Consider the following 24,623-nt stretch of genomic DNA (forward strand, 5'->3'; position numbering starts at 1 on the left):
AGCAACATCTGTTTTGAAAGGACACCCCATGTTTGTTTCTGGAAAGGAGTCAGCAAACATGGAACCAAGACACCTTAGACATGGGTAGTTTGGCATGAATCATTATTCTTACACCATTTGGATGATTGTTCCTCTGTCTTCCAGGATTAAACACTCCACTTTCTTCACTGTGGCCGCATTGTCCGCCAATAATGGTCTTTGAGGTCTTGTCTTCTCTGTGAGGGACATGTGACCACTTTGAAAATTCCTTTTCCACCTAATCATGAATCTGCTCTAACTTTATCACGCTGGAAGCCTCAATCTTTTTCCTCTCACAATAGTGCCCGGCAAATCAATGACAAGATAATGGCAGTCTATGGAAATGATTGCCCGTCTTATGACACTATTGTGAGGTGGAAAAATAATTTCCAAAGTGGTCACATGTCCCTCACAGATGAGCCAAGATCTGAAAGACCATCACTGACATATGATACACTAACAATGAAGAAAGTGGAGTGTTTTATCCCGAAAGACCGACAAAAAACCATGGAAACTGATCATGAATGAAACTGGCCTCAGTTATGGTGTAGTGTGGAAAATTATCCATGAGGAACTGCACATGTCTATGGTGATCAGGGGCGTAGCAATAGAGGTTGCCCTTCTTCAACTACAGTATTACCTCTCTATTGGTCCTGTGCTCATAATAATCACTTCTATAGATACTTTGAACAGTGGTAATCATTAACAAGCTATTTCCCATCCCCTTCTTGCACCTCTGACACTGTAGTTGCCATTGGCAGGTTTTGGTGCGCCGTATCAATTACTATGTATAGAGTGCTTGGGGGCCCCATTGTAAAACTTGCATCGGGGCCCACATCTCCTTAGCTACGCCAGTGATGGTGATTGCACGCTGAGCTCCACGTTTGCTAGCCCCTTTCCAGAAACAAACATGGCATGACATTTCAAGACAGATGTTGACGCAGGTGGAACTCAAAGAAGAAGATTTTTTGGGTTGGTTACTTTTACCCTTTAATTGCAGGAATTTTTTCACACTGCGATCCTCAATATTTTCGCACACTTTAATCAACCATAATAATCATAATAACTTCTGTGTGATAATTAAAACTTTACAATACCCCTTGTAAGCTCAGGGCTGGTTCAAGCTCCGATGAGGCCCTTGGACAAAGGTACCAGTAAACCCCAGAGGCCTCCCTACCACCCACACCAAATTCACTAGGCAGCGAATCTAGTGGTCCCTGGTCCAGTCCCCTAACAGCAATATTACCAGTAGTGAGAGGCCCAGCAGGAAGCTCTTTCTTCCTTCCTCCTCCTCCCCCAGCAGCTTGTAGAGCGGAAGTCAGATCAGCAGACAGCTACATCACAAAGGATGACACTGCTCAGGATGTTTCATCCGCTCCTGGCGACAGCATGGCGTCTCCTTCCTCGTAGACAAGTACGCACTGATGTGCGTCACACACATGCGTCACATACATGCGGCACATAGGGGAGTACTCTGCTGCAGCCGGCTGTCACACGCAAGGGAACCATGGCAACAGGCAGTGGATCAGGAGGCAGGACCGAGCGGTGGCACCACATTAGGTAATGTAGTATATAAATGTTCCCCTGCCTGCTCCTGCTCCCACCACCACACACGCTGTGGCTGCAATACCCGACCTAATTGGATTTTGAGAGGGGCAAATGGGGATGCCTGGGGGCAGGGCTGGTGCAACCAAAGAGGCAAAGGTGGCAGCTGCCCCAGGGCCTGTAGCGGCCCCCAAGGTGTCTCCCTTCCCCAATGTAACTGTTGGGCCCCAGAGGCCCCTGTTTAGGGCTAATATCTTTCTTCTCTCCGTCAGCTCACAGCCCTGTCCTCCTAGTGCAAGTTCATTCAGGAGAAAGAACAGTGCTTTGGAATGTCTTAGGTAAATAAACAGGCTACCTATCACAGCATTACGAGAATGGACTTGCATTGCTCTGAGCTGACAAGAGGGGAAAGAGAGAGATGGCTATAATCACACAGCGTAACCAGGGCTGGTTCAAGGGGCAAACTTCATCGTTGCCCCCCCCCCCCCCCCCATTACCCCTCTGCTCCCCATGGCCCTGCTGCAAGTATATTAGCAGCCATAATCACCTTATCTCCGTCGGGTGAGCAGGCGGGCAGCGGCTGCACTCGGAGACACTCTGTCTCTCTCCCACTCTATGACCTGGCGCGTCATGTGTAAACACACGCCGGGTCATAGAGTGGGAGGGAGACAGGGTGTCTCCGAATGCAGCTGCTGCCGCCCGCTCATCCGATGGGGATAAGGTGATTATGGCTGCTAATATACTTGCAGCAGGGCCCCGGGGATCAGTGCAAGCAGAAAGGGGGGTCGGAGGGGAAACAAATATCGCAGGGTCGGCACTGCTGGGGCCCAAGCAGAGGTCAGGGCCCCAGGGCAAATGCCCCTTTTGCCTCTATGGTAGCACCGGCCCTGAGCGTAACTGATGCCATCATTTCCTTTGCCTTGCGACGGGACACAGGATCTGTATCTCATCTATAAATTGTAAAGATGACCTTTGTAAACAAAATCACTGTCTAATATGTGCTGCTCCTTCTAATAGAAACTTACAATTATGGAAATCCCAAGAGCTTATATTTCACTGTAATGCCCCTTTAAGTTAGGGGTTGATTGGGGTGTGAGCACACAGCTCAAGGGTCCTGGGGAAAATATATCTGCAACAAAGGGCCCCTACTGCCACTTTTTTGATCGGGTAGTGTCTATTGGAGGGTCTCCAGTTTAATTATGCCTGGGGGCCCCATTGTTCCTAGAACCGGCCCTGCCTGGAAAATGCCCCTACGGACCCCGGCAGCGATTGCCCTTTTTGCCTTTAATATAGCACCGGCCCTGTGTAGGCCTATAGAAAATGATAGAGCAGAATGCCACTTTAAAGCAATATCCTGTTTTCCTTGTACCACTTCAGGATTTGGCCAGAAGCCCCCCCTGGGAGATTGGAGAGCAACAGCAATCAGTTTGGAGATCACCAGAACAGGAAGCGCAGAACCACTGACCTACGGCAGTTCAATTTTAAGCAGGGTGACCGAGAATAAACATACAAGAGAGCGATTTCACTCATGGCAGAGCTCAGAGATCACACAATATAGATTTGATTTGCCACGGTTACAGCATCTTACCTCTATTAATCTCCGAAGATGAAGTGTATCAAGCTACGGCACGTCTGGGGTCTGAGCGAGACAATTTATCTCATTCTGTGCCAGCTGCTCTGTGCTTTGGTGGTTTGACGAATTAGCTAATTTTGTTGTCACGTTCCATTTTCGGAATTTCTCCCTTTGACGGCAAACGCACAATTTGTTTTAATTTTTTTTTGTGTTCAATAGAAAGTATTATTTCTAATGTTCGCAGGAGAAGAAAGAGAGCCGGCGCTGCCGCAGAAGCCGCTGCTAACCGCAGAGGAACATCATTCTTCTGAAAGGGTGTTAGAAAAGTTTTCCTATCATAATTTTTTTTTTCTTATTTAAAGAATTCAATGAAGCATCAAAGTAGAACACAATGCCGAGTCACTCACAAAGTCAAATAATTGAAGCCGACCGGCTCACATGTATTCAGATCGCTGTTGTAACCATAATTGGGAATGATGTACTAAAGCATAGAGAACATAAATGATCAGGCAGGACTAGACTGGATTTTAGAGTCTGGGGTTAGGTGGTACAGTAAGGTACAGTGACTCGTGCTCAGCGCATCAGTGATTACCACAAGCCACAACGGCAGCACATGCACAGCGGCAGTCCATCAGTGATTACCAGAAGCCACAACAGCAGCATATGCACAACGGCAGTCCATCAGTGATTACCACAAGCCACAACGGCAGCATATGCACAACGGCAGTCCATCAGTAATAACCACAAGCTATAACTGCAGCATATGCACAACGGCAGTCCATCAGTGATTACCACAAGCCACACCTGGAGCACATGCACAGCGGCAGTCCATCAGTGATTACCACAAGCCACAACGGCAGCATATGCACAACGGCAGTCCATCAGTAATAACCACAAGCCACGACGGCAGCACATGCACAACGGCAGTCCATCAGTGATTACCACAAGCCACACCTGGAGCACATGCACAGCGGCAGTCCATCAGTGATTACCACAAGCCACAACGGCAGCATATGCACAACGGCAGTCCATCAGTAATAACCACAAGCCACAACGGCAGTCCATCAGTGATTACCACAAGCCACACCTGGAGCACATGCACAGCGGCAGTCCATCAGTGATTACCACAAGCCATAACTGCAGCACGTGCACAGCGGCAGTACATCAGTGATTACCACAAGTCACAACTGCAGCACATGCACAACGGCAGTACATCAGTGATTACCACAAGCCACAACGGCAGCACATGCACAGCGGCATCCCATCAGTGATTACCACAAACCACAACTGCAGCACATGCACAACGGCAGTCCATCAGTGATTACCACAAGCCATAACTGCAGCACATGCACAGCAGCAGTCCATCAGTGATTACCACAAGCAATAACTGCAGCACATGCACAGCCGCAGTCCATCAGTGATTACCACAAGCCACATCTACAGTACATGCAAAGCGGCAGTCCATCAGTGATTACCATAAGCCACAACTGCAGCACATGCACAGCAGCAGTCCATCAGTGATTACCACAAGCCATAACTGCAGCACATGCACAACGGCAGTCCATCAGTGATTACCACAAGTCACAACGGCAGCACATGCACAGCGGCAGTCCATCAGTAATTACCACAAGCCACACCTGCAGCACATGCACAGCGACAGTCCATCAGTGATTACCACAATCCACAGCTGCAGCACATGCACAGCGGCAGCCCATCAGTGATTACCACAAGCCACAACTGCAGCACATGCACAGCAGCAGTCCATCAGTGATTACCACAAGCCATAACTGCAGCACATGCACAACGGCAGTCCATCAGTGATTACCACAATCCACAGCTGCAGCACATGCACAGCGGCAGTCCATCAGTGATTACCACAAGCCACAGCTGCAGCACATGCACAACGGCAGTCCATCAGTGATTACCACAATCCACAGCTGCAGCACATACACAACAGCAGCAGTCCATCAGTGATTACCACAAGCCAAAACTGCCGCACATGCGCAGCGGCAGTCCATCAGTGATTACCACAAGCCACAGCTGCGGCACATGCACAGCGGCAGTCCATCAGTGATCACCACAAGCCACAACTGCAGCACATGCACAGCGGCAGTCCATCAGTGATCACCACAAGCCCAGACTGCAGCACATGCACAACGGCAGTCCATAAGTGATTACCACAAGTTTCAGCTGCAGCACATGCACAAGGGCAGCCCATCAGTGATTACCACAAGTTTCAGCTGCAGCACATGCACAAGGGCAGCCCATCAGAGATTACCACAAGCCACACCTGCAGCACATGCACAGCGGCAGCCCATCAGTGATCACCACAAGCCACAACTGCAGCACACACACAGCGACAGTCCATCAGTAATTACCACAAGCCACAGCTGCAGCACATGGACAGTGGCAGTCCATCAGTGATTACCACAAGCCACAACTGCAGCACATGCACAGCGGCAGCCCATCAGTGATCACCACAAGCCACAGCTGCAGCACATGCACAGTGGCAGTCCATCAGTGATTACCACAAGCCACAACTGCAGCACATGCACAGCGGCAGCCCATCAGTGATCACCACAAGCCACAACTGCAGCACATGCACAGCGGCAGTCCATCAGTGATTACCATAAGCCACAACTGCAGCACATGCACAACGGCAGCCCATCAGTGATCACCACAAGCCACAACTGCAGCACATGCACAGCGGCAGCCCATCAGTGATCACCACAAGCCACAACTGCAGCACACACACAGCGACAGTCCATCAGTAATTACCACAAGCCACAGCTGCAGCACATGGACAGTGGCAGTCCATCAGTGATTACCACAAGCCACAACTGCAGCACATGCACAGCGGCAGCCCATCAGTGATCACCACAAGCCACAGCTGCAGCACATGCACAGTGGCAGTCCATCAGTGATTACCACAATCCACAGCTGCAGCACATACACAGCAGCAGTCCATCAGTGATTACCACAAGCCACAACTGCAGCACATGCACAGCGGCAGCCCATCAGTGATTACCATAAGCCACAACTGCAGCACATGCACAACGGCAGTCCATCAGTGATCACCACAAGCCACAGCTGCAGCACATGCACAGCGGCTGTCCATCAGAGATTACCACAAGCCACAACTGCAGCACATGCACAGCGGCAGCCCATCAGTGATCACCACAAGCCACAACTGCAGCACATGCACAGCGGCAGTCCATCAGTGATTACCACAAGCCACAACTGCAGCACATGCACAGCGGCAGCCCATCAGTGATCACCACAAGCCACAACTGCAGCACATGCACAGTGGCAGTCCATCAGTGATTACCATAAGCCACAACTGCAGCACATGCACAACGGCAGTCCATCAGTGATAACCAAAAAACCACCAGTCAGTTAGATGCATATCATAGAGCCTCCTAAGTAAGCTAAATAGAACAGAGCTTGACCAAATACAGTCACAACATCATGTTCAGTGACCTGCAAAATTGTAATCAGCAGTAGCACATTATAATGCATCTAAATGTATGGCTCCAGTCCCCACCTTGCAACATCATATTCCTCCATACTGCTGTGCAAAACTTCAGGACAGCATATTGCACTAAGCTCATCCTAGTCAAGGAGACATTGGGCCTGATTCACAAAGCGGTGCTAAGTGTTTGCACGCGAGTGAAAACCCCTTTATCACGCCTAAACTCAGTTTAGGCATGATAAAAAGAAACTCGCGCAAATTTTCCGCGCGCAAAGCACCCGGCGCTTCGCGCGAAGCTCCCATTAAGCCCTATGGGACTTTGCGTACGCGCGGTAGCTTCGCGCGAGTTAGAGCACAAAGCGGTGATAACTTTGCTAGTGCAAAGGTTATCGCGCCTAAAGTCTTTTAGGCGTGATAACTGGGTTATCACCGCTTTGTGAATCGAGCCCCTAGTATGATGCGTACGTCACTCAGGTGAGCAATGAGGGAACCATCCAGGAGTCCTTTGAAATCTACCAGTAGATCTCGATCCACCTAATGGACAACCCTGGTAAAGAGGGATCCTGTGCGGGAATGGTGGAATATTGGAGCATCCGGGAAAGTGAGTCTAGGCCATTCAGAGGATTCCCAGTACCCAGGCAAGTATTTTCCATTTCAAGTATACATTGAAAAGAGGGACAAAATAAATCCATACTACATTGCAAAGTGAGACGTTAAAAATGAGAAGAAAGATTGAGAAATTGATCGATATTCGCCATGTAATTTGTTCATATTGTTTGATAAACAGCTTGCAGGACATCATATTTACTACTGGCAGTCATGAAAAAAACTAGACAGCACAAACTGACCAACTGACATTATTTTTATCCACACCCACCAACATTGCAATAGGCCAAACGGTTTTGTTTGTTTGTTATAGCTATGAATATCCACAGAGTGAGATGCTGGTTACTTGGCAATTGGAAACAGCTGTTATTTCCCACAATGCATCAAGGTTCACAGACAGGAAACTGTCAGGACCTAGTTCCTGACATCACACTGTGGGAGGAGTTTAACCACAATATCTTCAATACAGACCCCTCTGAGGATCTATTTGAGAAAAGGTAAAGATTTCCTGTGGGAAAGGGGGTATCAGCTACTGATTGGGATGAAGTTCAATACTTGGTTACAGTTCCTCTTAAACTGTGTAACCAGCAAGTGTTTATTTCTAATATTTAAACTTTTACAATTAACAATATATTATGAAAATCAATTATTTAATACTAACACAGTACTTCAAAAAAATAAAATAAAACAAATCCAGTGAGTACCGCTATACACATACGTTGAGCAGTACTGAGAAGCTGTGACTGGATTTTGCCCTCTCACCTCACAGGCCTGCAGCTCGCTGAAGCCTGTAAGCATGAACCCTACAAGGAGGATTTTCACACCTTGCCGCCGTTCCTGTTGGAGGGAAAGCTGTGGACGTGAGGCTTCCGTAATTGCACGCTCTCTCAGCTTGAAGTGTCAGACCATGCTCCGGCCAGCTATGTTAACATTATAAATGCTGCAATTTAAGCCTTTAACGTTGTCCGAACTGCTTTGGGAGAAGAGTGTTAATGGAGAGGACGTGTCAGGAGTGCTCGTGTCTCCCAAGAGTCAGCTGTACGAGAATTCAATGAACTATGCTTGATGGAACAACAGCCGGCACAGACCAGTTTCCACACAAACAGGGCGGCTGGCGGGGATGGAGAGAACACTTTTGTGCATATGTTATGAGGAAGGAAAAGAAGCTTCTGTTAAAAAGGCAGTATACGCTTTTATTGAGGAAAACCATTCCCTTCAGTTGAGCTCTGTACATTTAAAATGATCATGCCTTACCTACTTCTATATAATACATAAATTCCAAATAATTCCTAGTCAGATTTCTGGAAAGGCCGCAAAGGCCCGAGCCTTGGGCGGCTGCGGCCGAAGGGGGCACCTGGACATGAAAGACTGGTTGTTACATATGTAAGAGGAGGCTGAAAATGGAGAGCAATACATGAAAAAGGAAAGCTGATTCTCGAGGGAGCTGTTAATGAAAGAAACGGGCTGCAGTACATGAATGTTACGCATGGGAGAGGGGGCTGCACAAGGAATGGGAGAGGCGCTACTGCACAAGACAGGTAAGCCACAGAATACTTGGGCTAGGGGCACAAGAAGTATAAATCCAGCCTTGTTCTTAGTAAAAGAAAAAATGTTAAGGTGAATGCAGGGTGATTGTAAGCATAGGAAATCCAGGCCTATTCATATATTCAGCAGTTGCTGGATTAGTGTACTGGTTAAAGGAGACCCGAGGTGACATGTGACGACATGATGAGATAGACGTGGGTATGTACAGTGCCAAGCACACAAATAACTAGGCTGTGTTCCTTTTTTTTTTTTTCTCTCTACCTGAAAGGGTTAAACATCAGGTATGTAAGTGGCAATTCCTGTCTGAGTCAGGAATGGGTCAGACCACAGTGTGACCCTCACTGATAAGAAATGACAACTATAAGGGCCCGTTTCCACTTGTGCGGTGTGAATTCGTTGCGGAAAATGCGAAAACGAATTTGCATGCCGATGCGAATTTGTACGCAAATTTGCGTACGTATTTGCGTATGATAGTAAGTATGCGAATTTAACCATGTCAGTGCCAGTGTGCTTTTACATTGATTTTATGTGAAAACATACGCAAATTTGCATGGAGAATTCGCATAGCGAAAACGCATCCAAATTTCCTATTCATTACATTATGGATTACTGATTTTCCCTGCACAGCAAACCGCAGAGATTTCCTGACAAGTAGAAACAGGCTAATTAACTTGTATTGGTTATGCGAATCTGCGTGCAGAAAACGCATGCACATTCCCGATAGTGGAAATAGGCCCTAAAACACTTTCCTAGCAGAAAATGGCTTCTGAGAGCAGGAAAGAGATAGAAAGGGTCAATCGTTCATAGATTTTAGCTCTGGCATACTTCAATGAATGTGTCATTGAGCAAAAACAATAAAACAGTAAAAACTTAAAAATTAGATTTAAATATAAAATAAAACTTTGGAATATCTTAAAAAGTCATTTTTAGGAGAAGGAGCACAGATACAATTGTTTGTTTCATTAGTTTATTTTCACTTCAGGTGTCCTTTAAGGGCTCTGCCCCTGACACAGGAGACCTAGATTCAAATCTCGGCTCTGCCTGTTCAGTAAGCCAGCACCTATTCAGTAAAGAGTTTTTGGGCAAGTCTCCCTAACACTGCTACTGCCTACTGAGCGCGCTCTTGTGGCTGCGTTGCAAGTGATTTGAGTCCGACAGGAGAAAGGTGCTATACAAATACTAGAATTACCACTATTAAGACTGATCAAAGCTCGCTTTATGCTAGGATGCCTCAGCTCATCAGCATTCCCACTGTCTCTATGCTTCACTGCATAAAAAAAAAATCTTCCTCAAAAGAAGTAAAAAGCTCCCATAGCGTACATTAAATCCGTTGAAATTTGAAACACTTTATTAAAAGCTTACACTCACATGCGCCTTGACAAAAAGTAAATACATCAAGTTTTTTCACTGGGTCTCCCCGTTGTCTCTGGGCAGGCCGTACCGCTCGTCCTACAGCGCCTCTCACACACTGTTCCATATGCTGCATATTCCTCGCTGTCACACACTTCCTGGTGCATCTAGTCTCCGCCCAACATGTTTCCTCACTGCCTCGTGACTCGACAGGGGCCCTGGTGAGTCAAGAGGCGGTGACAAAATATGTTAGGGTGCACCTGAAGAGTCACAATACTCCTGATGAGCCAAGAGGTAGTGATGAAACAGGTAGGGATGCCCTTTTTGAGTCACAAGGCAATGACGAAACATGTTGGGCAGAGACTAGACGTACCCAGCATCCTCCGCAACATGTAATTTAAATATCATGTGGGTACATTTGGGCTTGTTGTAGGGGCGCAGCTGCTGCATGTGGTCGTTATGTAGATGAAATTGTCGGAGCTAGAGCACACGAGTTGCCGCCTGCGTCACCTCCTCCCTCAGATGCCGGGTTGCCTCCTTGCTCTAGAGTGAGGAGGTACAGACCTGCGGAGTGTAGCATTCACCCACGCCCACACTGGAAAAGATTAAAGGGAAGGTTCAGGGAGGGGATTAAAAAAATAAAAATAAATTTCCACTTACCTGGGGCTTCCTCCAGCCCGTGGCAGGCAGGAGGTGCCCTCGCCGCCGCTCCGCAGGCTCCCGGTGGTCTCCGGTGCCCGACCCGACCTGGCCAGGCCGGCTGCCAGGTCGGGCTCTTCTGCGCTCCATTTCCTGGGACTTCTGCGTCCCACGCCGGCGCGCTGACGTCATCGGACGTCCGCCGGGCTGTACTGCACATGCGCAGTAGTTCTGCGCATGCGCAGTACAGCCCGGCGGACGTCCGATGACATCAGCGCGCCGGCGTGGGACGCAGAAGTCCCAGGAAATGGAGCGCAGAAGAGCCCGACCTGGCAGCCGGCCTGGCCAGGTCGGGTCGGGCACTGGAGACCACCGGGAGCCTGCGGAGCGGCGGCGAGGGCACCTCCTGCCTGCCACGGGCTGGAGGAAGCCCCAGGTAAGTGGAAATTTATTTTTATTTTTTTAATCCCCTCCCTGAACCTTCTCTTTAAGTGCTGAAGAGGAGGTGAGTGTTCACAGAAGAGTATCTAAGGAAAACCGCGCCTATGGCCAACACTGAAATCTGCCCCAGGAAAGAGAAAGGAGGTGTGTGTGTGTGTGGGGGGGGGGGGATTGCAGGGCCATACAACAAATTTAAGGTGTAGTCTCAGTGTGTCCAAGTTGAAGTAAAGCATGGCCTGTAAGAATTAAGAATGGCAGTAGGTCAACCTGTGCATATTCCCAAAATAGGAAGCTTGTCCCTCGCCCCAAAAAATATATATACAGACAGCAGAATGTCCACCATATAGTTTTTAGTTTTTATCTGGGAACACCAGAAATATTAGGGAGCAGCACCCTCACTACGAGGCGCCCATGGCACATGCCAAACCTGCACCCCTGTAGATACGCCTCTGGGTGATCGTGAAAATGGATTGGAAAGGGTTAAAAAAAATGGGTTAAAAAAAAATGCAGCAGACAAGTGGGAGCAGTAAAAAAATAAAATAAGCCTTCTATGGGAAACGGCATGCCCTTGTAAATCACACAAACAAGCACTAAGACCTTGCCTACATGAGCGAGATGAATTGCTTGAAAAGCTGAGATTGAGATGTAATTCTTTGTAGGCATTTGATTCATGTGCACTACATTGATTATGAATAAGGCACTTGTCAAGGGGGGATTAAAAGGTTGATTCATTAACATTCTAAAAGGAGGTGATGGCAGGATAGTTAATTAATGCCTGGCATTGCTCCATAATACTCACTAAATCCACTTACCAGCCAGCAAGAGTTCCTATACTCACTACTAGGCAGGGTCAATGAAATGCAAATAACTCCAGTTGATCCAGAATTATGCAAATGCCCCATGAAGATCTGTGCAGCTTGAAAATGGAACAATTAAATTCCATCCTGGCTCTATACGAATGGTCCATTTTCAAGCTGCATAAAATTGGTGGATAAACATGTTCATTGACCATCCCCACTTACTGCTCAATCAGCCGAGTTACTGCACAGCTGGGACTGTCCAAGGTACTGACCATGCAATGATCCTGCTACAACCTTTTGTGTTTAGCAAAACTTTTAGGTGCCGTACCATAGGAGTTTTACGCTGGAGGTTAGAGTTAGGCAACAAGAAGGAATTAGCGTTATAGGAAAGAGCTTACATTGGGGTGTCGGGGGGACGGAGTGGGTAAGGCATTACTGAGAAAGACATCATTTAGATGCAGTTTTTCCACAGGCAGGGGCGTAGCTACAAATCATAGCCCCCCTCCCCCCCCCCCAGCAAAACTTCATGGGTCCCCCAATGTTTCCACCCTTTCCCTTGGTGACTCTTACAACCTGGGGGCCCTTCGTTCAAGGGTAATAAAACAGTTGTGGTCATTAGGGTGCTCCGCCCTCCCGACCTGAATAGAATGCAGAATTAGATGCCCCGCCCTCCCAACCAGAATGGAATGCAGCATAAGATGCCCCGCCCTCCCAACCAGAATGGAACACAGCATTAGGTGCCCCGCCCTCCCGACACAAATGTGATGCAACATTAGGTTCCCGCCCTCCTGACACAAATGTAATGCAGCATTAGGTGCCCCGCCCTCCCGACATGAATGGAATGCAGCATAAGGTTCCTGACCATCCCAACCCGAATAGAATGTAGAATTAGATGCCCCGCTCTCACAACCAGAATGGAATGCAGCATAAGATGCCCCGCCCTCCCAACCAGAATGGAACACAGCATTAGGTGTCACGCCCTCTCGTCATGAATGTAATGCAAAATTAAGTGTTCCTTCCCCCGACCCGAATGGATTAAGCACCCCCTCCCCCAAGGTAGAAGTATTGGGTGACCCCCTTGTTCCGCCCTTCCCCACACAGATAGTATAATGTTGTCCCCTGAGGGCCCCAGAGCTGGCTGACAGGTCCTCCAGGTCTCCATTCGTGCCTCTTCTCCATGGCAAGGATGGAGATGGAACGGCACAGACTAAAGGAGGGAGTTTGCCGGCTGGACAGGTGAGTTTGCTCTGCTGTAAGTAATCTGCAGGGTCCTCAGGGGAACATGACTAAAGTGAATGTCAACCCAAATAAAAAAACAGATACTTACCTATGGAGAGGGAATGCTCCGGGTCTATAGAGCCTCCCCCTTCTTCCGTACTGCGCCTGCGTGAGCGCACTCTCACACTCACGCATGCACAGTAAAGAGCCGCCCGTCTTCAAGAGCACTCGGGCTTCTGTAGACTTCCGCGGCGGGGGATTCAAACGCAGGAGCCAGCGCCGCAATGAGGGGACCATGAGAGGAGAGGGAAGGCTCTACAGAACCCAGAGCCTTCCCTCTCCTTGGGTAAGTATCTGTTTTTTTTGTTGTTGTTTTTATTTAAATTGAACTTGGCTTCAACTTGGGGTAGACCTAGGCCCCAAAGGGCCCTTTAGCTGGCTCTGGCAATTGAGTAGGTAGTCCCTATGGAAGCACCAGCCCTGTGTTCAACAAACTTATTTTAATAGCAACAAAGTATATCTTAAAGCATAACTTAAACCTTGGATATGTCTAAAAATGATGCTGAAGCTGGCTTTAGATCTAAATGAGGTCATCTTCAGTAATATTCAGTGAAATTATAGCTTTTTATTAATAATGTCTTTTACTTACAAGATGGCTTGCATATCAATAGTATACGTTATATAAATTCTGGTACTTAAAGAATTTCTGTCGCAAAAATCTTAAAATTAAAAATATATGTAAACATATACAAATAAGAAGTACGTTTCTTCCGGAGTAAAATGAGCCATACATTACTTTTCTCCTATGTTGCTGTCACTTACAGTAAGTAGTAGAAATCTGACATTACCGACAGGTTTTGGGCTAAACCATCTTCTCAGGGGGTTCTCAGGGTTTTCTTTATTTTCAAAAGCACAAGTGAATGGCAGTTGCTCCGTCCAACTGCCAAATAAAGTGTACGGTCAGTGAGCAAGGAGGCTGGTCAGCATCTCTGTATAAATCCTTTTCAGGGAATGACTTTATAAAGAATAAAGGCCATGCTGAGAATCCCCTATGAAGAAAAACCTGTCGGTAATGGCGTATTTGTACTACCCACTGTAAGTGACAGCAACATAGGAGAGAAGTAATATATGGCTCATTGTACTCTGGAAGAAACGTACTTCTTATTTGTATGTGTTTTAAATTTTAAGATTTTCATAACAGTTCCTCTTTAACAAGCAACTGTAACCAAAATAACAATGAATAAAATGACAGGAACATTTAAAGTACTGACAAGTGATCTCTACAGAATGCTCATTACTGAGAGTTCTAAAGCCAGTACAAAAACATAGCTCATCTCCCAAAATGCTCTGGGGAGAAGGGAGGGGAGGGAGAATTCTGCATAATAAACAGCCTAGGATATTTGAAAGTAAGCCAGTCCAACAGTGATGTAGAGTGACTTAACAACGCAGTTAATATATGGAATGCTCAGTTACATAACACATATTTATCATGGAAGTTAATGTCAAAATGGGTAAGACAAAATATTGAAGTGACTTTGAACGAGGGATGAGGTCGCTGCATGAAGAGCTGGTGCTAGCATCTCAGAAACAACTATTCTTTTGGGATTTTCTCGCCCAACACTATCGCAGGTGCCTAGAGAGTGGCAGTTGCGAAAAAGAACTTCAAGCGATGCGGACTATTGTGCTCCAAAAATGGCTGGAGAAGTAAAGGCAAGTAACATGCATAGTCCGCAGCAACAGAAGGGCGATAATACAACAAATTACAGCTGAATTCAATGCAGGTACACCACAAAGCATATCCCAACGCACAACAAGACGGACTTTGCAAAGGATGGGCTTTAGCAGCAGGAGACCATCAAGAGTGCCTTTGATATCACAGAAAAATATGAAAACACGACTGTTGTGGGCCCTTTCCACCGAGTTCAATGAATCTCAAATTATTTTGAGGAACATCAGAGTTTAACCTGCTTCCATGGGCAGCTCAGTCCCCTGACATTAATACTATTGAGCATTTGTGGGGCGAAATCGAAAGATCACTTCAAAGCCTGGAAAAACCACCATCCAATCAGACACATTTTAGAGCTGCCATTATGTCAGCATGGACCAACATCCCATCTGACGATGAGGTTAGTATATAATATTCATTTGCAGCTACGTCTTGTGTTTATTTTAAATAATTCTCACTTCAGGTTCCCATTAAGGATGCTGTTCCCCCTCTTATCGCTGCTCAGAGCCCTGTAGTTTTTATTTTATAAGGTTTTAAAAAAATCCAGGACTTCCTGAATAAAATGGCCGCGACCCCTGTTCCTGTTTCCGGGTCGCGGCTTCAGCCTGGCCAATATAATTGTATAAACAGGAGAGGAAAAAAAAAAAAGCGAGTGCGCACCTATGCTTTGATGCCCGTCACTCATAATACACTGGGTTGCAACATCCGGACAGAAAATAGTAAAATCCATACATTCAATATTAGAAAAAGAATCTAGAAGCAACTTGCCACATTTCAGCTTTAAAATTTCAAAAACTTTTAATTCACATCTTTTTTAAAAAGTATATTGCAGCATAAGGACTTGTATACTTATCATACAGGAAGGCAGTTAGGAAAGTGCAAAGAATGGTCGATGATCGTTTCCCCCTGCAATATGGGCTTTATCAAGACCATCTTGATAAAGCCCATATTGCAGGGCGAAACAATCGTAGGCCATCCTCCGCACCTTTCTAAATGCCTTCCTGTCTGGCCAATATTATGCTAATGTTATGCGCCGCCCGAATGAGGGGGTAGAATAATTGTGGCCAGAGTGATCAGAGGGGCGAGGAGAGGCGGAGATCGGCAAGATTAACTAAGCAAGGGGCAGAGCTACTGCACACAACTTTGCCTCCTCCTGCGTCATTCAAATGCTGTACCCTGGAAAGTCGTGGAATTTTGTCTGTGTATTTCTGGGGCATACACAACTCGTTTCTGCGGCAATTCAGTTTGGATCTACAAGATGAACATGCCTGCATGGAAAAATCTGGTAAAAAAAAGACACTTCAGTGTCTCTTTAAGAGGAGTAACACTGTAGGTATTAGTACACTAACCGTTAAGACATCTGTTCCAGCGGACTTGATTAGTGCATTAAATAGATGGTCATGTGACCCGTACAGCAAAGGGCACAGTTGAAGATAAAATAAAGCATAAAAACATCTTGAGTTTATAAGAAAGAGCGGATAATGGGCAGTAATGAGCCCCTCAGACCACTACCCGTCTGGCACTAACGGACGCCCCAAGCACAGTCAGTGATGCGTGTGAGATGAGGCATATGTCTCACGCTGATTACTCGCTGTGAAACATCTGCTCATACGTTACCACCCTCAAAGCGTAATTCCAGGCAACGATCCAAACACCTGTACAGACCATCAAAGGCCGGCGCCAGGTAGAGACGTTTCCGGGGCCTCCATCTCGCCAGGGCAGAATCTATTCTGTGTAAAAATCTCAGTGATTGGCTCTTGTCAGTTAACTTTAAGGCCTCTTTCGGACTGACGGCTGAGCTACGCAGCTGTCGCGCAGTTCAGCCTCCTGTCTGCCGCCCACGAGCGCCATTTGGGTGCAATATAAAGGCAGCCAAATGGCGATGGTTGTAACACAACTCATGTTAGCTCTTGAACATGGTGGTGTTGCCCGGCGACAGAATAAGGTGACATGTCGCGTCTGAGCACGGCCTTGCTAAGATTTGACTGATAGGTAGACTGCCTGTCGATCACCGAGTGTTAAAGGAAACCAGAGATGGATAAAATAAAAAGTTTTAAACATTCCTGGGGCTTTCTCCAGCCACATCTGCTCAGATCGTTCCCATGCCGCCGTCTTCCGCTGTCTGCAGCTCCGGTATCGGGTCCCGTCACTTCTGTCAGTCGGAGTCAGTCTGGCGTAAGAGAAGAGCGCTCTTTGCGTATCTCTCCAGCAGCTGCCAGAGAGATACGTAGAGGGCGCACTCCTCCTGCGTAGACTGGCTTCGACTGGCTGAAGCGACGGGACCTGATACCGGAGCTACAGACAGCGAAGGATGGCGGCGTGGGGGGGGGGGGGGGTTTAAAATCGTAATTAATTTTGGTTGTAGCTGTAATTAGGAACTGTAATATCACGTAATTTTGTGCCAATGTTAATGGTGAACAGCAAAGCCCACATGCATGTTGTCATCAAATCACTACCTATGTTAAGGGGAAACGCCAACAGCCAACTTCGGCTGTAAACAGCCCTGAAAAAGCTCTGGGGAGCTTCAAAACGCAACGCCCAAAAAAGCTGCTTTAGGTGTGAAAGTTAAAATGAAAGTCTATGGACTTTTATTTTACCTTGCAAAATGCCAACTATGGTCTTGGCTGTAAAACGCTGAAACTAGCCTCTGGTGTGAAAGGGCCCTTAAGAGATATGATGTGCAGAGCAGCAGATAAACACAGAGCTCAGGAGAGAGAAATTCAAGAAACAGAAACTTCATGCTTATGATTGGATGACTGAAAAGAACAGGTTTAGCATTTCACTAAAATTGCAACATATGTTAAGGAAAATAATGGGAATAAGTGAAAAAAAAAATTCAAAAAGACCTTGTAGTTTTTGAGAAAACTGATTTTAAAAATGCAAAGGAAAAAATGTTTTACAAATTATTTTTTTCTGAGTTTAAAAACCATTTTCCCTTTGCATTTTTGAAGAAAAAAAAGTTTAATTGTAGCCACTCTTCTCCTTAGCATGTGTAGCAAGTTTGGTGACAATGGTATATACGAAGGCTTTGCTATTAAGCGCCAAAGTTGGCAAAGAATTATGCAGAATTGCAAATTTATGGTTCCTGATTACGTTTACAAATAAAATAAATAACTATTTTTTTTTCTGAAAATTTGCATTGTAATTGCAAATTAGGATGTGAAATTACAATCAAGCAAAATTCATGCTCATTACTAGCAGAGATAGGGTGACTAGATGAGTTCCACTAAAAGGGGTACAGAGACAGTAAAACAGGAGGACAAAAATGACAAAATATATTTTCTAATGTCACAGTTGTGGTTTGCAATTTAGTGAATTTGAAATCTTACAAAACCTTATGGGGGGGGGGGGGGTACTATGTAAAACAGATGTTTGCCATCTTAAAACCAAAAGTACTTGTGATTATTCAGGATGCTTTGAGCTCTGAGGTGTCCCACAATGCATCACTGCTGAATATGAAAATCATCCCTTTGTCATGCCTGATAGCTCAACACACCTCCAGATCCGTTAGTATGCAATGATGTGTCAGCTTGTTACTATTACAGAGCCAAACTAATCCAACATGCATACAGACTGTTTTGGACTGGCTAAAGGTGGCCACACACGATACAATAAAATTATCAGATTTTACAGTAATTCGATAAAAACGATCGTATTTCTTGAAAAAAAATCAAAACCTTTTTTTTTTCATTCGACTGAAAAATCCGATCGGATATCCCGTTTTTTAGATTTAAATCGATCCGGAATGCCAGATATTTCTCTTCAATTTCTACTAAAGATTGTATGGTGTGTGTTGGATTGTCAATTTGTTAATATACACACCCTAGCAATTTTCTCTGAGTTTCCAATCAGTTTTATCATAATTGGGAAAAAATTGAACATAGGTGTGTGGTACATTGGTCATATTTTTTAAATGTTACAATCAGTCAGAAAAATTGATTGCTATTCTGAAATTGAACAGATATTTAAAAATGAGGTGTTAAGGAGGGGAATAGAAGAAAAGTAAGGAGAGAAGTGGAAGGGTATTAAAGGAGACGCAAGGTGGGAGGGGCAGAGATAATAGAAGGAGTAGAAGGAAGAGGGAGGGGCAGAGAAGGGGAGGAGGAGCAGTTACAAAAGAAGGAAGGGATGAGAGTAGAAAGAAAGCAGGAGAGGAGATGAAGCTAACTCTGCTAAATTATGATATTATATAAAGCTTTTAAGCCAGATTTATCTCAAGAGTAAACCCAACCTCTTGCACAGCACACAACGAAAAGTCTTCTTCCACATACAGTATAGTTGCTGAAGAAATTCACTTCTCAGTGTTCTGTGTTTGTTTAGGCAGATAAACTTATAGCTCCCAACTGTCTCTCTTTAGGAGGGACAGTCCCTCTTTAGGAACCAAATCCCTCTGTGCCTCTTTCTTCCTCATTTGTCCCTCTATCAAGACATACAGATCTATGTAAATATATGTATTTTTCTACTGTATCGTGTGTTTAACTGACCCTAAACTTCATTCCCATCAATTAAATTGATATATATATATCTTATTTTTAAATGCTAAAATGAAGAAAAAATAAATGAGGATAAAAAGGACTAGTGTGGTGTGAAAGATAAAACAACATCCTTTGAATCTGAATTCTTTGTGATATGCATGGCAAGGGGGTGTGGTGTGGGAAGGGTTAGAGGTGTGGCAGGGGCGTGTTTTAAAGTGCCCTTTCTTTTCTCAAAAAAGTTGAGAGATATGGATAAACCTGTCTAATTAGCTCTTTTTAGCAACTGTGAATTGGCTGCAGGAGAGCTCTGCTGAGACAGCTCTCTCCACATAGAAAGCACTGAAGCTTAACCCTTTCAGTGCCTTCCGTAAAAGTGAACTCATGTAAAACTTTGGTTGTCTTTTAGGTTTCCACAAATTTGTTATTGTTTTACTGGAATCAGGAATAAGTGTTCAGTGATAAGAACAATTGAGTTGCAGCTGCTGATTTATTGCTGTTTTTCATATTTGAAATGTATATTTGATCTACTTGTGCTATGCACTTGCACCTTATCATTCACTAAGCACTGATTTCCCTGACGAAGCCCCCTTTTGAGGGGGTGAAACATATAGGGTTGGTGGTGGGCTTTGTTTATCATATGTTAGTATACTAAGTACTTTCAGCAAGCAGTTGTGGGTCTAATCTCATGTGCTTAAGGCCCCGTTCACACAGCACGTGTTTCCAGCCGCGTTTTGGAAACGCGTGCAGGTGGCCAACACGCACGACATCAGACAGTGCATAGAGTGTACTGTCTGATGTTCACACTGCATGCGTTCCGGACCTGTGCGGTCCGGGAACGCATGCTGCACGCATTTTTTGTAAAAACGCGTGACTGTCCCCTTCACTTTTCAGTGATGGGATCAGCCACGCAACGCACACAAACGCGGATGGCGTGTGTTCGTACGCGTTGCGATCCACATGTGTGGCCGTCTGTTTGTGATGTGAACGGAGCCTAAGACAGATATACAGGCCTGAAGATCTAGATACTTACCTATACCTCAACCCCTTGATAGGATTTCATATTGAAGATCAGTAGCCGATACATTTTTTTTATCATAGTCATAAAAGTTATATTTTAATACTAGTCCTCCTTCAGGTTATAATACGTGTTTATACACTCAAATAGTCCAGCGTTCAACAAATCTGTTAACAAGAAGATGAACTTCTGCAATAGACTGGGTTCAAACAAATCCAGTTCATATAGTCCGTAGATGCTTATGTGCTCTCAGATTGGGCTCACCAAATTGTAGTGCCAATCGATTACAGATCAGCCCAAACCGCTTTTGGCCTATAATACGTGTTTATTTGCTAATCTATTCGAAAAGAGAAGTTTTAAATTTAGTTCCCCTTTAAAGGAGTTCTGCTGAAGTCCTGTGCCCGTGCCGGTACTTAAAGGTCCTTCTGTCCCCTGCCATGGCTCACTTTTAGTTTCGCCGACTTTCGGCCATTGTGCCGTCCTCAATCCCGCTCCCGTCGCTGGGAGCATACTGTGCAGGCGCAGGATTCTCCCGGGTGACGTGAACGAGGACGCGCGTGGCCAGGGCAGTGCAGGCGCAGTGGCTGATGACTTGTAAGCCAGAAGAACTGAAAGTGAGCTGCAGCGGGGGACTGGAGGATTCTTGAGAATCGGCGCGGGCGCAGGACTTCTGCAGGGGGCCAGTAGAAGCCCCAGGTAAGTGAAACATTTTTTTAAATCCCTAAAGAACTCTTTTAACATTCCCCTGTATAAATATATCCTGTTTACAGCATGAGTGAGTCACAGATCACAAAGCAGCATGCATTGTATATCATGGAAGTTAAGGCTTACCTCTGGACTGTATGCCGGGTCCGCAGGATTCCGTGCCCCCCGCTATGCCCTGTCTCACGTAGTCCGGCACAAGGACGCACTGACTCCAGTCCTGGGGCATCCACCTGTGAATCAGCACAAGGCAGGGCGGTGAGAACAGGTGCGCACACACCTAATTGTGTTTTCCTCCTGATTGATTCGTGCGCTGGGAAATGAATTCCCATCAAATCGCCGGGCATTTGCCGCTAAGGCAGCGTGGCTAATTCTCATTTAATTGTGAAAAATAAACCAGCTGCAAGAGCGCGGGAGAAAATAGATTTCACAACTCTGAAGATCGAAAGTTAATTACATTTTTCTTGTCATTCATTTTCCAAAATATGATATTATTGTTTTTTCTCCCTGCTGGGCGGAATGTTGATTTTCCCATCTATGGTGACATTAATGTACTGCAGACATATTGAGGCTGATTGTGTTCCCTGTAATTTAAACATCCAGAATTTCCTGATTAGAAATTACAATGTTGGCCGGTGCCTTCATTAGCAGGAAGCTGCGGTGCATCGACAGGAAGCTGCAGCATGGAGTTATTGTGTTACAATGTATCATACAACAGTGATTGAAGTTCAGCTGCACCGCTAATTGGTGGAGACTCTCTGGACTTTCAGACTATGCCTGCAGAATCCAGATGCAGGTATCACCTTGTGTTGCAGCTCCCCGTTGTTAACCCCGTAAAGCACACCTGAACTGAGAGGGATATGTTGGCTGCCATATTTATTCCCTTTAAACAATAACAACAATGAAGCGTTTGTAAAGCACTTTTCTTCCGTAGGACCCAAAGTGCATAAGCTTGTCTCAGGTCAGTACATAGTGATGTGTACAGGGAAAAAGTTATGTGATCATAAATGTCAGACTAAATAGGTGGCTTTTAAGTTTTGATTTAAACATGTCTAAGGTTGGAGCTGAGTTGATTAAGTTTAGCAAGGCATTCCACAGGGAGCACCATGACAGAAAACTATGGCCCAAAGGTTTTTAGTTAAAGGGATACTGTAGGGGGGTCGGGGGAAAATGAGCTGAACTTACCCGGGGCTTCTAATGGTCCCCCGCAGACATCCTGTGCCCGCGCAGCCGCTCACCGATGCTCTGGCCCCGCATCCGGTTCACTTCAGGAATTTCTGACTTTAAAGTCAGAAAACCACTGCGCCTGCGTTGCCGTGTCCTCGATCCCGCTGATGTCATCAAAAGCGCACAGCGCAGGCCCAGTATGGTCTGTGTCTGCGCAGTACACTCCTGGTGACATCAGCGGGAGCGAGGACACGGCATCGCAGGCGCAGTGGTTTTCTGACTTTAAAGTCAGAAATTCCAGAAGTGAACCGGAGGCGGGGCCGGAGCATTGGGGAGTGGCTGCGCCAACACAGGATGTCTGCGGGGGACCATTAGAAGCCCCGGGTAAGTTCAGCTCATTTTCCCCCGACCCCCCCCTACAGTATCCCTTTAAGACTCTGGGGGTGTTGAAGTTATTGCATCCTTTTGGTCCAGATAATTCTCCAGATATTACTGTAGTCAAAAACATCAGCAGGACTGCCAGGAAACTTGTATTGTTTAACCTCCTTGGCGGTATGGACGAGCTCAGCTCAGAAAGATCAGTTCAAAGCTCAGACAAGCAGCTAAAGGTGCGTACACACATGCGACTATAGTCGTTTGTAACGATCGTTCCCCGATCTTTACCAACGACGATCGTTACAAAAAACGAACCACCGACTATTAAGGCAAACGACGAACGAGCCAAATCGCTACAAAAGAAAGTTCTGTCTCGGCGGATTTTAACCAATGACGATCGTTTGCAAAAGTAGTACATCGTTGGAAACGATCGTTCGTACTAGGCTTGACATGCGCATTTCACTATTTCTCCATGGAACTTCTCATTTTTATGCGCAGGCGCAATAGTTGCTTTCTGTGATGTAACGTTCGTTCTAACGATCAGATCGTTACACACATTTTAAAACTACCTTTACTTAGGTCGTTCTTTCATCAATTAAAAGTTCGTTCGTCGTTCTTAACGAACGATCGTTGTCGCATGTGTGTACGTAGCATAAGGCAACAAGTGGTGTAACATTCCAGCAATCAAATCACATTTGAGAGGAGCCTCTGCAAACAGGCACCTGTTCTGATGATGTATTTCCTGTTTGGCGGCCATCTTCATTGTTTACAAAAACAATGAATAAAACATTGATTTTATCACCAAGAAAGCAGCAGGAGCAGCGAAAATGTCACAGAGAGGGGCCAGGAGAAGACAACAAACAGGCTGGTACGTTTATTTATGGAAGATTTTCACAGTACAGATTCTCTTTAAAAGGAAGTAACTATGGCAGCCTCCATGTCCCTCTCAGTTCAGGTGTCTTTTAAGGTCCCTGATAATTTTGGCTTTTCAACTGTGTCACAACTGATACGGCAATAACGTTTTCACTACTTATACTATCTAAGTATATACACTTTATTTTTTGTTTTTTAGGACCATCTTTCTACGAGTAATATTTTTTCACAAAACCTATTTTGTTAAATAGTCATTCAACGGGAAAACATTTGGGTGTAATTGCAGAAAATGTACTTTTTTTTTTCATTTTTCACACTTCCTTATTTTCCTATGATAAGTCTCCACAGTTATACAACACATAAAAATATATTCTTTCATCATTTTCAATTAAAATGAAACCACATATGCCTTATTTAATTACAGACCATTATCCCAAGCTTGTGCATCAGATGTAGTGATCAGATGCAATTACAATGGGCTTGATTCACTAAGACAAGTAGCCTTATCAAAGTCAACACGCCTTATCAGAGTAGTATAGCGAGTGCAACGAACTTATACCTGCTAATTGGCAATTCCACTCGTCCTGCTCTGAGCCCCTGCGGGTTCATAGCGCTGCTATGCTACTCTGATAAAGCGTGCTAACTTTAATAAGGCATGCTATTTGTCTTAGTGATTCCAGCCCATTGTTTTAAGGACCCCAGCGCCATACAGATGCATCAAAAAAAGTCAAAAAAATTTTTTACAGTGGCCACACACATGATGCAATAAAATGATCCAATTTTACAACAATTCCATAAGAACAATCGGTTGTACAGAAATATTGAAAGATATATTTATTTATTTATTTATTTTGAGAAACCTGATCACATTTTCTGGATTTTTCCTTAAAAGGAAGTTTGGGAATTGTGGATTTTGATGACCAATTTTATGAAGATTGAATGGTGTACGTTTGATTGTAATTCTTGAATTGAAATTTTTTTTTAATAAGTTGTATGGTCTGTGGCCACCTTTAAAGTGGCCATTAACGATACAATCCCACTGACGATCAATTGTCTCTGATCACCACAGTAATCCCTGGGAAA

General features: G+C 45.3%; 1 protein-coding gene across 3 annotated transcripts in view; it reads right to left on the minus strand.

Moving 5' to 3' along the window:
* Positions 1–24,623, minus strand: part of THSD7B (thrombospondin type 1 domain containing 7B) — a 733,248-nt gene that overhangs the window by 332,936 nt on the left and 375,689 nt on the right. For all 3 annotated transcript variants that reach the window (XM_068245888.1, XM_068245890.1, XM_068245889.1), the window contains one exon: positions 21,255–21,358. In XM_068245888.1, the coding sequence (XP_068101989.1) occupies positions 21,255–21,358 (104 nt within the window). The remainder of the gene's footprint in view (positions 1–21,254; positions 21,359–24,623) is intronic.

This window comes from Hyperolius riggenbachi, chromosome 7, assembly GCF_040937935.1.
Source record: "Hyperolius riggenbachi isolate aHypRig1 chromosome 7, aHypRig1.pri, whole genome shotgun sequence".
NCBI lineage: Eukaryota > Metazoa > Chordata > Amphibia > Anura > Hyperoliidae > Hyperolius > Hyperolius riggenbachi.